The sequence below is a fragment of the Carassius carassius genome, chromosome 27 (genome assembly GCF_963082965.1).
Source record: "Carassius carassius chromosome 27, fCarCar2.1, whole genome shotgun sequence".
In the NCBI taxonomy this organism is placed as follows: Eukaryota; Metazoa; Chordata; class Actinopteri; order Cypriniformes; family Cyprinidae; genus Carassius; species Carassius carassius.
In genome coordinates this window covers 4,801,850-4,815,930 of record NC_081781.1, presented here as the reverse complement: position 1 = coordinate 4,815,930, position 14,081 = coordinate 4,801,850, and the positions used below count along the sequence as shown (strand labels likewise).

The 14,081-nt window shown below is 38.1% G+C and overlaps 1 protein-coding gene and 1 long non-coding RNA gene across 3 annotated transcripts; one reads left to right on the top strand and one right to left on the bottom strand.

Annotated features, from left to right (window-relative positions):
- The first annotated feature begins 1,594 nt into the window (after positions 1–1,594).
- On the top strand, positions 1,595–13,944 carry si:dkey-206f10.1 (adenylate cyclase type 8). Of its 2 annotated transcripts, XM_059512221.1 has the most exons (20): positions 1,595–2,611; positions 3,315–3,380; positions 3,481–4,296; positions 4,479–4,628; positions 4,795–4,925; positions 5,212–5,323; positions 5,430–5,557; positions 5,804–5,962; positions 6,131–6,332; positions 6,438–6,623; positions 9,116–9,216; positions 9,348–9,552; positions 9,795–9,893; positions 9,979–10,151; positions 10,249–10,330; positions 10,471–10,629; positions 10,953–11,099; positions 11,183–11,275; positions 11,379–11,499; positions 12,250–13,943. In XM_059512221.1, the coding sequence occupies exons 3-20, from the start codon at positions 3,652–3,654 to the stop codon at positions 12,675–12,677; spliced, it is 3,321 nt and encodes a 1,106-aa protein (XP_059368204.1). In that variant the 5' UTR covers positions 1,595–2,611; positions 3,315–3,380; positions 3,481–3,651; the 3' UTR covers positions 12,678–13,943. The 2 variants fall into 2 exon arrangements, with proteins under 2 accessions (XP_059368204.1, XP_059368203.1); XM_059512220.1 differs by having other exon boundaries at positions 3,315–4,296; positions 12,250–13,944.
- On the bottom strand, positions 2,296–5,216 carry LOC132106498 (uncharacterized). The gene is made up of 3 exons (XR_009424149.1): positions 4,767–5,216; positions 4,539–4,611; positions 2,296–2,488 (listed from the first exon to the last, which is right to left on the bottom strand). It is a non-coding gene; the product is annotated as an uncharacterized LOC132106498 (long non-coding RNA).
- Positions 13,945–14,081: the final 137 nt, after the last annotated feature.

The following is a 14,081-nucleotide window of genomic DNA, read 5'->3' as shown; positions in this document are numbered from 1 at the left end:
GTCACCCTCACCCAGTTTAACCTCCCTGCTACTTGAGTATATTATCTTCTTTCTTCTGTATATTCTCATCCATAGCCTACCAGTCAACTGTCCAAGAATCATGAACTCATTTCATATACTTTAAGATGTGTCATGCTATTCCACCATGATATAATGCTTACCATGTTTTAGCAAACAAGGTAAAAATCTGTGAAACACATCCTGTATACATATGTTCTTCGCAGTTTACACTTATTGGCAGGCAAAGTTGGAATTGATCTACTACTGTATAATAATTAATCACTTATGATGCTTCTTTTAAAAAGTCACGACTGCATAAAATGGATCCCGCTTCCATAAATGAAGCTGTTTTCAATTAATAAAAAATCTATTAGCAAAGATAAGGTGCATTGCTAGTCTACATTTTGCATAATTCAACTGGCAAGTTTGCCAAAATTCTTGTGGTTTGCCCTCCTTGTGCACAAGAAAAGTAACTTCTAAGTTTAACACACACGGGCTTTGCCAGGATCAGAAATAGCAGTTTTGAAGCCTTAGCTGGGCACATGGCTGCACGTAGGGCTCAGGATAGATCTGTTGCTGTTCAAAGAGGACTGGATTGAATCATGTGTGTATTAACTGATTAGTGAGCTCTGGGAATCCCATTAGAGCCAAGCTACCATTGCCAATGCTGATTAAGTCCCTAGAGCCCACCATAGACCACAATCCTCGGCAAAATCTCATCCTCCCATGAGCTCCCATAAAAAGCACTCATCTTTTTTTTCTTTTTTTTTCACTAATGTGATGCAGTATGCATTAACTATGACAGAAAGCCTACATGTTATCTCATCCATCGTGACCATATGTGTTTAAAAAGCCATATTACTCTGTCTATTGTTTCCTTGTTTTACTTATGCAAGCTTCATTTGTGGTGCTTGCTTAAGCAAGGATTTCATATACTTAGGTTTGTTTTTAACGAGGTCCCTAACCCAAATATTTAACTTATTTTTCTAAGCAATCAGACCACTTTTGCTTAGTGGATGAATCATCAGATTGCACAAACCAAAGTCTAGAAATGCCTTTTCAGCAACCACCAACAAACCCCTAACATCATCGCAAGATTAGTGAAGGAAATACGACTCACATTATACTCATGTACATATCAAATAATAATTGAAAATGTGCACTAATTTAAGAATAAATTCAGAACAATGAAAAACTTCTTCAAAAGAGTACAATGGAACTATCATTATTATCATTAACTATCATTATTTTGGATATTCACCATGATTATATAATGATATTCAATGCATCTCAGTAAACATGTCTATATACTGTATGTCTATACACATTTAAATAAATTATATAAAAGAAAAGTAAAAAAAAATCTGATCTAATCTATCATGGAATCATATGGCAACAATACTGTTTCATAGTATTACAACTTATTAACCCTCTAACTCTAGCATTTCTATTCTTAAAATTTTTTTTTTTCCTTTTAGACTTGCACTCTGTTCATTTACAAACTGCTTGTTTTCTTAAAAAAACAACTGTAGCTTCTCAAATCTTTGTGTATTCTATCTTTCTTTTTATTTATTATACAATTAACGAAAGCAAAAGATGCCTCTAACACTAGCTTCTCTATTTTTTTTTTATATTACAATAATCATAAAAAACCTTGCTATGTGTACTGCATTAAGCTAACTGCGACTATTTATAGCACTTGCATATCATAGATTTTAATTGCTTCCATTGTCCTCATTTGTAAGATGTTTGGATAAAAGCATCTGGTAAATGACTAAAGGTAAATGTACATTTTTCTGTATTATTTGGCATTTTCTGATTTTATATTGTGAGATCCCAAGACTTGCTCCTCATCAGGTCACTGTCCGAGGTCTTGTGCATAGTGCACAATTAGTAAATTCTATCACAAGTACTTTATCCAGCTTATAGCCAACCTTACCTGATCCTACTGACCTGCCTAGCTCAGTTCAGCCAATCAGATACTTTCTTTTGGCATCATTTACTCTTCTGTCCTGCCTCTATATTTAATCCCTCTTTTATTTTAAACATAAATGCAGTGTTTACATGGATTTCCATCCTATCTGCACTTATCTTGTATTCTTCGCATACAAATTATTACTCATTTACATTGTTTACCTCTTATAATAACATATCATATTTCATGAGAGAGCTTTTGACTGAAATCTCCCAGAAGTGTGGATAAGGTACTGACCTCTGACCCTGAAAGGCTCTTGTTAGCTCAGGTCTTCTCTACTGTGCATCATGTGACGTCAGTGATGGATGCTTTGAGTAGCCAGGGCATGAGTGCTGAGTAAGTAATCCAATTTGCGCAACTTGAGCTCCCTTCTCGCTTTCGGCGTGGCAATCTGTTGATCACTTCTCAGCTCAATGAATCAGAAAAACGTGTTCTTCTCTCTTCTCTCCTTCATCGCAAAGTTGGAATATAGATTGTGTAGGTATTTTGCCCATGACTTTCTTTTGTTGCATTCTGTAAAGATGCATAACAACAATATATAGGATGGAGAGAATCAAAGGAAAGACTCTTTGATGGAGCTTTCTCAAAGAGCAGCAAAATGTACAAAGAAGCAATGGGAAGTGTATTATCTAACAGGTAAGCAAAATAATTTTTATTTCCATTCTGTAACATGATGATGTATAAACCTCTTTTGTATATTTATGTATTTTATTGATTTTTTTTCCCTAATGTAGGTTATAAAATTTTACAGCCAATTCTTTTATTAGTGTAAAATTATATATTTGACCAAATTACTGTATTTAGAATTTTATATAAGCATTTAGCTTTTTTTAATCCAAATCTATTATCTAGAAACATGTTAGGTAAAAAAAAAAAAAAACATGTTAGCCCGAATGTAAGTTGCTTTGGATAAAAGCGTCTGCTAAATGCATAAATCTAAATGCATAAATGTAAATGTAGAAACAAGTTAGCAAAATACATTTACTATAATAATAAGAGCTGGTTTAAGTTGGGATCACAGGTGTGGGTGGGATGGGTTGTGTTGAGATGGAGCCACACAGAAAGGGATTGTTTACAGCAGATAACAGTATTATGTAGCTCAGTGCTAAATCTGGCACTCTCTTTTACCGCACATGGTGACATCACAGGTCCTGTTTAACAGTCTGATGGTGTCAACAATGGGATAAAATGTTGTAACTTTTTTAACTAATACAGTAAGCAACAAAAAAAATCAAATTTAAAAGGTTTTAGATTTTGTTTCAGAAGCAGAAATGGAGTGCTATCAGCTTCCTAGAAAATACAAATGATGTGCTTTAAATCCCTTTTTCTCTCTTTTCAGACATGGATGAGCCTTAATCGGCCACCTCAACTTTGAAGGGAGATTCAGCGAGTCCTTAACTCATGGGTAATGGTGGCGAAATAAACCTGTAGATGCCATGGTAACATTCAGCGACACGACTGACATTCACATGATGCCTCCACCGTCTTGTATACCCACTCCACAGTCACCAGGCTTGCGGCGCAAACAACTGCTGTGGCAAAATGCTGTGAAACACATCATTAGCCAACGGGGGCTGAGACAGCAGTTTGGCGTTGAGCCAGCCCGGAAAATTCATGTCACTGATGCCTATATCGAGGAAATCAACCGACAGATCCGCTGCAAAGCATCACGGGGTATGACTAAACGGCGTTCCTCGGTTGCCAGAGTTCATCCATCCTTTTTTGGGGAACGTAGCTGTTCATCCAGTACTCAAACATCTGCGGACTATGTCAGTGATGCTGACTTTTTTGTGCACTGGGGCCACATTATCCACGGGGTGTATGTGCCAACATTGAGACACATCTTCAAATCCAAAGACCTTGAGAAACTCTACCAGCGCCATTCCTCACATACTAGAAGAACCTCATTAGTTGTCACAAACATTATTGATGCAGCTGCCAAACTGCACCTGCTTTTTCTCTACCTGGCCCTGGTGTCGGACGGTTCAGACATACTTCTAGGCTGGTTTACGGGGTTTTTCATGGCTTGTGCAATTGCCCTGTGTATTTTGGTACTCACCTGTAAACGGTCACACTCCCCAAGATGGTTGCATTACGCTGGTATGGCTAGCTGGCTGTCACAGACTACTCAGGTGTTGGGTGGGCTGGCATATGGGTTGGAAAGAGACCAGTCCTGGTATGTACTTTTCACCCTGTTTGCCACATACACTCTATTGCCATTGCCACTGCTCTGGGCTATCGGAGCTGGCACACTCACCTCAATACTTCATCTCACTGCAGAGACAATATGTCACATCAGCGAAGTGGGACTGCTAAGAAAGGTAGAGATGGATGGGTGGATGGATGATAGATATATGGATGAGTCAATTACCAATTATATGATGATAGATGTATGAGTTTCTTGGCTTATCAAGCAAATCATCTAGTTCTCTGTCACATCCATTTCCTTTCCCTTTCTTTTGTAAGAGATTGGTTCTCAATGGCCCTCTTGGTTTTTCTTTAGATTCTCGCCAAGGCTTTACTATACACAAGCATGAATGTGGCAGGTCTATTCATTCATTACCTGACTGATCGGTCCCAAAGACAAGCCTTTCTTGAGACACGCCGCTGCATTGAAGGCCGCATGAAACTAGAGACTGAAAACCAGAGACAGGTAAAAGGATATGAAGTCTATATGTTGTGCTGAGATTCCAGTATCCTTTGTCCTTTAACAAATTAGTGTTAATATTAACGATTCAAAGAACATACTGTACTGTATCTCGTATGTTTAAACTTGGTTTAATGAAAATACCTGAGGTCAGCTTTTGTTTCCTCCTCAGGAGCGTTTGGTGCTGTCTATCCTGCCCCGCTTTGTTGCCTTGGAGATGATTGCCGATATGTCTTCTATGGATGATGATCTTGATCCACAGCAATTTCACAAAATATATATCCATCAGTACAAAGATGTCAGGTATCTCATAGCTTCTAACAAGGAATGTTTTAGTGATAGTATTTTCTAGGTGATATCATTTGGTTTTTAAAAGCAAAGCCTTAATGCCACTGGAAATGTGCAATATGCAGTTTGGAACTCATGGCAAGATGCAATTCATGACTGATTGGTTTAGATCAGAAAAACTGTCAAAAATAGTAAGCCTTTACACTGAATATTGTTAGAAGTTTCGATTGTAATGAAAAATAATACTAATTTCTTACTGTTATTTCTCATCATTTCTACACTCATTATCTTTTCTTCCCAGTATCCTCTTTGCTGATATAAAGGGCTTCACTCTGTTATCCATGAACATGTCTGCTCAGGAATTAGTGCGCTTACTCAATGAGCTCTTTGGACGTTTTGACCGGCTAGCCGATGTAAGCTTTTTTTTTTTAAGTTAGTGCTTCCAATAGAGCTTGATCATTTAAGATCATAGAGACCTAAGACTTGTTGAGCTGATGATTCCAATGTTTGTATTTTTAGGAATATGACTGCTTGAGAATAAAAATCTTAGGGGACTGCTACTACTGTGTATCTGGGGTACCAGAGCCTCAGCGAGCACATGCTCACTGCTGTGTGAAGATGGGACTAGCAATGATCAGCACCATTCGGTACAACACAGTCCCATTCCTGTATTCCCTGTATAACCAAAATAGTTCAGGATTTTAACAAATATTGCTTTAGAAGTGTGCATGTCATGAACAACTGGAGTGCTAGATAAACTGAACTTCATTTTGGTAGCCTAATGAATTAATGGTTACACATATATTTTTGTACTTAAACTAAGATTAGTTTACTATACTTCTTGACTTATTTGTACAGTAAATCATCAAGAATCATAATCTTTATATTCTTAGATCTATAAGGAAACAACTGAACTTTGACATGGATATGCGAATTGGGATCCACTCGGGCTCTGTACTTTGTGGGGTTCTGGGTCTACAAAAATGGCAGTTTGATGTGTGGTCTTGGGATGTAGGCATTGCCAACATGCTTGAAGCAGGGGGGATCCCTGGGTGAGTGACCAAAACTTCATAAACAAGATTTACCAGGAGTAGACAACATATAAACACATCCCAATGCTACATTTAAACAAACAAGTTACCAATGCTTGAACGGTTTGACTTGGCTTTTACAATGAACTGCAATTGAGTGTAATTCTTTTGATTGTCTATTGTCAACAGACGCATCCACATTTCACGTGCTACTTTGGACTGTCTGGATGGAAGCTACCAAACAGAGAACGGGCATGGATATGAACGCAATGAGTTCTTACGAAAACACAAGATTGACACTTTCCTTATCTGCCACAAAGAGGAGGATCTAGATGGAATGGAAGCAGATCATTTAAAAACTCAGCAAAGCCACCGCCCCTGGAACAAAGAGGTTCTATTTAGCAACTTCATTGATTTAATATCTGGCTCTATATCAAGAAGGATTTACAATTTTTGTATAATGGGTCTACTTCTCTGCTGAACTTTAACTTTACAGATATTGGCCTCCTTCTCCCATGGGTCTTACACACAACTTCCTACATCCTCAGTGTGCAGATCTACATCCAAGGAGATCAACAAACGGATAGAGCATGCTATAGATCTTCGCAGCAGTGAGCGCATGCGTCAGGAGCATATCACTTCAGCCACATTGGTGTTTAAGGATACACACATTGAGGAGAAGGTATAAGGGTCAGGATATGACCTGTCTGTAATGTGGAAACAGTTGATTAACTGTTAAGATTAAATGTCAAACTTAAGAAAAGGAGTTGGTTTGCACTTGGCATTTGTACTGTTCGGATCAGTGTTGTAGTCAAGACCAACTCATTCAAGTCAGACTCAAGACTAAGGCTGAGGCTAAAAGAGGCTAGAAGTCCAGACCGATTCCACATGCTCCTGAGTCCATGACAAGATCCAAAACTATAAAAATATGGTTTTGAACTTGAGACTGAGTCTTGTCATGGATGCAGGAGCATGTGGACTTGACCCTCTTCTGGTCTTGAGTTGGACATGAATGAGTTAGTCTCAACCAGTGTTGGTGGTAACGCATTACAAGTAACTACAGTAATACAAGTAGTGGTGTCCCGGTAAGAGTATCAGTACTGAACGGTTCCTGGGGCAAATTCCAAATGGAAGTGACCATCCCTATCCCCTTGGAGTGGGGACTTTGGAGTGAGCAGGGCACGTGCATGTTTTATAAGATATTTGAGGTATCCTTTTAAAGATGAAGGCAGTGTTTCAACTGAGTGTCCATGAGCACAAAAAATGGTGTTTAAATTTAAATAACGCGGTGCAGGATGGTAAAATGAGAACTGCATCGGGCTGAAACTAGCAAAAACACTATCAGCATGATGAGGCCCAGGGACGGACTGGGAATAAAACCCGGCCCAAAGCAATCGGCGCGCGGAAACTCGACAACAGTCTGTCTGCGCCATCTTTGTGTACTGTTGATTTAAAAACTCAACTTAAACACTCTCTGTACTGTCAGGTATTTTGTCTTCTTCTGAGGGTGGTTTGATTAAAAAAAAAAAAAAAACTCTAGGATGTGACAATCTTACTTGGGGCGCTTAAAAGTAATTTAAAGATGATCTGGAGTGAGTGTCTTTCTCTGCTCTTGGTCTAAGCTCAACCTGAATAAACAAATTATGAAATGGATAAAAAGAAAAAACAGGTTTTATTCCAAGATAGCATGGAATAGATCATATAATATGCTGTTATAACAGTAACTGTTCTAACCTCGTCATGACGTTACCAACATTTTTAAAAGTAAAAGCACAAAATATTTCTTAATATTAGCTACTGCATGTGGCATTTTACAGCTAAAATGTTGAAGTTTAGCTGTTTTAACTACTGTTATCATTAAAAATGTAGCAACCTGAATATCACTTCCTAGCATCATCCCTAGCAAGTAACTCTTTTTCCTCTCATGTTCCATACTTACTGTATTTTCCAGACTATAAGTCGCACTTTTTTTCATAGTTTGGCTGGTCCTGCAACTTATAGTCAGGTGCGACTTATTTATCAAAATTAATTTGACATGAACCGAGAGAAATGAACCAAGAGAAAACATTACTGTCTACAGCAGCGAGAGGGCGCTCTATGCTGCTCAGTGCTCCTGTAGTCTACCACTGAAAAAATAGAGCGCCCTCTCGCGGCTGTAGACGGTAATGTTTTCTCTTGGGTCTTGGTTCTAAATAAATGCGACTTACAATCCAGTGCGATTTATATGTTTTTTTTCCTTGTCATGACGTATTTTTGGACTGATGCAACTTATACTAAGGTGTGACTTATAGTCTGAATGAGGTGATGACTGCGTGCGTGGTGGGTGGTGGGCCGGCCCGCCGGCCGTCCTGGAGTACCAGCCGTTCTGTGATTCTCCAGATCACACAGATGGCCAGTCCTCCCCTGATGAGGCCCCATAATTAGAAGTTGTTAAAGTTGTTGTTTGGCAGAGTGAAACCTCTATTAGTACCTCTCTGTTTCTCTCTGTGAATGGCTTGTATAAGGCCAAAGACCACAGAGGCGAGAGTGGTCCTCCCACTCCATTCATTCTTTCCTCTGTCTGCAATCCCATTGCTTGACAGCTGCCACCTTTTGGTGCTGATGATGTACGTTTGTACATGTCCCTTTCTCTTACTGATGGCCTTTATGAAGTCCGCTACAATATTACATGTGGCCTCAGGGACCTGAATGTTTCCACTGACTCCAGTACTGTCCATTCGACCTTGCTTAATTCACTGTCATGCCCCAGATATCATACTGGGGTTTGGTGGCACCGATGCCTCCAGCAACATCAGGGCTGTGGGCAATTCTTAAAGGGGTACATTGAAGTTACTAATATATACTCATTGTTATTGGCATGAGTTACTTGTGACTGTGCTTATTCATTTCATGTTTGGTGTGAAAGGGCTTTTAGATCTGCCAAAAATATAACTTTTTTTTTAATAAAAAACACACAACCAAGCCCAGCCCAGATGAGAAAAAGTAACCAAGTAATGAAATTAGTTACTTTTTTAGTAACTCATTTTTGTAATGCATTACTTTTAAAAGTAACTTTTCCCAACACTGTTCTCGACTACAACATTGCTTTCGGTATCAGATCATGTAAATTGTTTAGCAATTCAATTGTTCAAAACATATGAAGTTTCTGACTTTATATTTTGCTTCATGATTCAGTTCTCTCAGGTAAGGGACGAGATGTTTAAGACCAATCTAGTATGTTCCTTCATCATGTTTCTTCTTCTCATGGCTGTCCAAGCCCTCATTCCTGTACCCAGGTAAAGAGTTTACTCAATCAATGTTCAGCACCTGAAAAAGGATTGTATTTCTGTCACTTTTACAAACCATTGAGCTTAGATATGTTAAAATGCCCCTCCATTCCCTTTTTTCTTCATTGTCTTACCTACAGGTTTTATTACTGGACAGCACTGCAGTTCTGTCTATTCTTGCTAGGATATCTCTTATTGCTTATGATGGTCTTGGCTGAAGAGTTTAAACAATTTCCCAGTGTCCTTCAGCAGTTCTGCTGCTGGATCCATGAAAACAACAGTATGCGGAACCTTCTCACTGTCACAGCTATAGCCATCAACTTTGGCATGGCTCTGTTTGATATGGTGAGACTTGCAAGATTCTTATTTTTTTAATTTTGCAACTTGGAGCACATGTGATTTGCGAGATACCAGTTTAAATGTCATCAGTTTGCCTCTATAGCATGCATACCCAAACATTATACATGAAGTTATTTTGGGTGGTGTGGCATAGTGGATAAAGTTCAAGAATACAGTAGTAACTGTAATGTCGCTGATTCAAGCACCATTTGGCATTCATTGTAATTCTTCATTTTGTGATTATCCAGATATGGTGTCACTCTACTGAGACAAGAGAAATAAGCACCATTGAAACAGAGGAATATAAGCCCAGCCAGAAGCCTCTTACTGCCTGCACATATCCAGAGGTGTGACTTCTGTCTAAACAGTTTTGTTGTGAAGACTCCAACTACCTGTTGTTGCAGTTCATGTCTATTATATCTATGCATACAGTTCTTCCTTCTAAGTGGAGTGGTTTCTATGGTGACCTGTGCTGTGTTCCTGAGGCTGAGTTCTCTCTTAAAATTGGCTATTCTGTTGTTGGTGGTGATGATCTATACTTACTTCATTGAAGTGTCCTTCCACATGCTGTATGTACCTAATCTAGAGCAGGAACGGTCAGGCAGGTGAGTGTCTATGCTAGATCTCTAGCATACTCTCTTTAGAAATGCCTTTAAAATATGTCCATATGGTTAACATTTTTTTGCATTTTGTACTTAAAAGGTCTCAATACCTCAGAAGAAAAGGAGTCTCAATTCTGTTGATGGCGATGTTTGTCATAGCTGTTTTCTACAATGGTCGACGGGTATGAGTGATCAATTTTGCCAACACATTGCCCTGAAGCATTGTATTCTCTATAGCAATGGGAATGAGAAAATGTAGAAAAATATACGAATATGGAATATACATCCTTTTTCTGTGGGTCTTATTTATTCACTGATTCAGTGGGAAGCAACAGCACGGCTAGACTTCCTGTGGCGTTTGCAAGCTCAGCAGGAAGTGCAGGAGATGAGAGATCTGAGGGAACACAATGAATGTCTGCTGCATAACATTTTGCCGGCACACGTTGCTCGTCACTTCCTAGAGAGGAACAGGAATGATCAGGTACATCAGAATCATATGTAAGCCACTATTAGTAATGATGTTAATTACTATTTGAGTGAAAATGTGAGTGGAGCTTGTCTTTGTAAAACTTGCTTCCATGATGGTCATATAATCCGCCAGGTGATAAAGAGAGAAAGTCTGATAGCTTAGATGAGAAATATCACGCCTCAACACAGTTTAAGGTATCATTAACTCCCATAGCAATTTTAAAGTATCATTTAGATCCCTAATTCTTTAAGATATGGTAATAATGAAGCACCACTAATAAGTAAAAAGACGAAATAAAGGCCCAAACTTCATGCTCATCTTTCATCTTTGACCAGGAGCTGTATTCTCAGTCCTATGATGAGGTGGGGGTAATGTTTGCCTCCATCGCTGGCTTTAATGAATACTACGAGCAGAAGGAGATCAATCACGAAGGAGTTGAGTGTCTCAAACTGCTCAATGAGATCATTGCAGACTTTGATGAGGTAGGACTTTGATAAAGGTTGTATTTTTTGCTGTTGTTTTTCTCCTATAAAGCTAGCATTGTTTTGGGTTCTCTCTTTAAAAGCTGTTGGAGGAGACATATTTTTTGGACATTGAGAAAATCAAAACCATTGGGAGTTGCTATATGGCAGCGTCTGGTCTATCGACTGATAAACAGGTAAACCATGTTTTAAAAAATATATACATACTATACATTATATACATTTAGAATTTCCTATCAGCTGTCTATACACCATAATTGTTCTGTTTTATCCTGACAGTCTCGTGTTGTAAATGACTGGCATCATCTCAGTGAGTTGGTTCTGTTCGCACTAGCTATGCAAGAGACCCTGAAAGAGATCAACAAAAAATATTCCTCAAACAATTTCCAGCTCCGCGTTGGTAATTGGTCAATGACTAGACCTCATTCAGAGTATATGCCATATTTAATTTGATGTGAATGAGTGTGTAAATAGATAAAGACGTAAATTGTACTTGCAATTGTTGTGCACCTAGGTATCGTCAAAATATATTTCCACAAAATATGGGTTGTACAACAGATTGAGCAGACTGTATGTACCTATATACCTTTCAGCCTATTCCTATAGCACGGAATGGCTTTGAAAGACTTGCTGTTTTTGGATCTTGGCAGACCCTGGTGACTAAAATTGGGAAGTCGTGGCCTAGTGGTTAGCGAATCGGACTCACAATCGAAGGGTTGTGAGTTCGAGTCTCGGGCAGGCAGGAATTGTGGGTAGTGGGAGTGCATGTACAGTTCTCTCTCCACCTTCAATACCACGACTTAGGTGCCCTTGAGCAAGGCATCGAACCCCCAACTGCTCCCCGGGCGCTGCAGCATAAATGGCTGCCCACTGCTCCGGGTGTGTGCTCACAGTGTGTGTGTTCACTGCTCTGTGTGTGTGCACTTCGGATGGGTTAAATGCAGAGCACAAATTCTGAGTATGGGTCACCATACTTGGCTGAATGTCACTTCACTTTCACTTTAAACAGTTTAATTCTAATTTTTTTTTTTTTTTTCATTTTTATGTCTCATTAAATATGTCAGTTACTCTGATTAGGAAGTTTACAGTCACAAGTAATTCATGCCAATAACAATGAGTATATATGAGTAACTTCAATGTACCCCTTTAGGAATTGCCCATGGTCCTGTTGTTGCTGGAGTCATCGGTGCCACCAAACCCCAGTATGATATCTGGGGCATGACAGTGAATTTGGCAAGTCGAATGGACAGTACTGGAGTTAATGGAAAGATTCAGGTCCCTGAGGCCACATGTAATATTCTAGCAAACTGGGGCTTTGTGCTAGAGTTGCGTGGTGAGATATTCATAAAGGGCGTCAGTGAGAGAAAGGGACATGTACGAACGTACTTCATCAGCACCAAAAGGCAGCAGCTGTCAAGCAACGGGATTGCAGACAGAGGAAAGAATGAATGGAGTGGGAGGACCACTCTCGCCTCTGTGGTCTTTGGCCTTGTACAGGCCATTCACAGAGAGAAACAGAGAGGTACTAATGGAGGTTTCACTCTGTCAAACAACAACTTTAGCAACTTTAGATTATGATGTGAAACACCAAACAGTATTTACCTTAACTTAATGGACACTCAGTTGAAACACTGCCTTCATCTTTAAAAGGATACCTCAAATATCTTATAACATTCTTATGTGGACTTGTCTATGGAACACAAGCAGAATAATGACTATTTTTTGTACCGATTTCATAAATAATGTATATTTTCATAAACTTCACTTGGGCCACACATTTTGTTAGGTTCTTGATCCACTACATGCTTTGAAAAGTTACACATATGTGACCCTGGACCACAAAACCAGTCTTAATTGAGATTTATACTTCATCTGAAAGCTGAATAAATAAGCTTTCCATTTATGTATGGTTTATGATGTATGGTCATCTATTGATGATAGGACAATATTTGGCCAAGATACAACTATTTAAAAAACTGGAATCTGAGAGTGCAAAAATATCTTAATAATGAAAAAAAAATCGCCTTTAATTTTGTCCAAATGAAGTCTTAACAATGCATATTACTAATCAAAAATTAAGTTTTGATATATTTACGGTATGAAATTTACAAAATATCTTCATGGAACATGATCTTTACTTAATATTAATCATAATGGTATTTGACGTAAAAGAAAAATTTATCATTTTGACCCATGCAATGTTTTTTGGCCAGCGACTTAAGACTTAAGGTTTTGTGGTCCAGGGTCACATATTTTACTTTACTACAGCCAATTTAAACATGTTCAGATAATAGAAAAATACAGTTTACAAGAATTGTTCCTCATCCATGCCATGATAGCATAAAAATACCTCACATGTACCACAGATACAAACTGTGCACAAACTTCTTTGTGAGTTCTGTAATATTTGTTTTTAATGGTAAAATATAGTTTTATAATATAGTATAATAATAGTCTTTATTTTTTTCTTAATATCAGAGGGTCGTTTCTGATTTTCATTTATATCAATATACATTTTAATGCAATTTCAAATGTAAAAATTCATGTGTAACATCCATTTTATGTTGCCTTTGGACTGGACTATAATTAGTACTGTTTTATCTACCAAAATACACTTAATTATATAATTAATGTTTAATAATCAGAGTATTGTATTGAAAACATAAAATGTCATACATTAATTGCAATTGTTTTATATTCCACTGTAATGTACCATGATAACACTGATATATTTAGTACTATGCATCTATTACATGCATTTGTATAATGAAACAATTTGCATATATTAAAATGTATGAATGAAAATAAATTAATGTAGATGCCTTTTGTCTGTTATTTTTATGCTAGAAATTCAGTGGTGCTCTTAGTAGAGTTCTTATTACATAAAAAAGTTATGTAGTCCATCCCATCCTTTACAAAATCTTTACCATGGTAACCACTGTTCCCGCCAAAAATACTCTAGCTATTGACCACAGTTGTTTT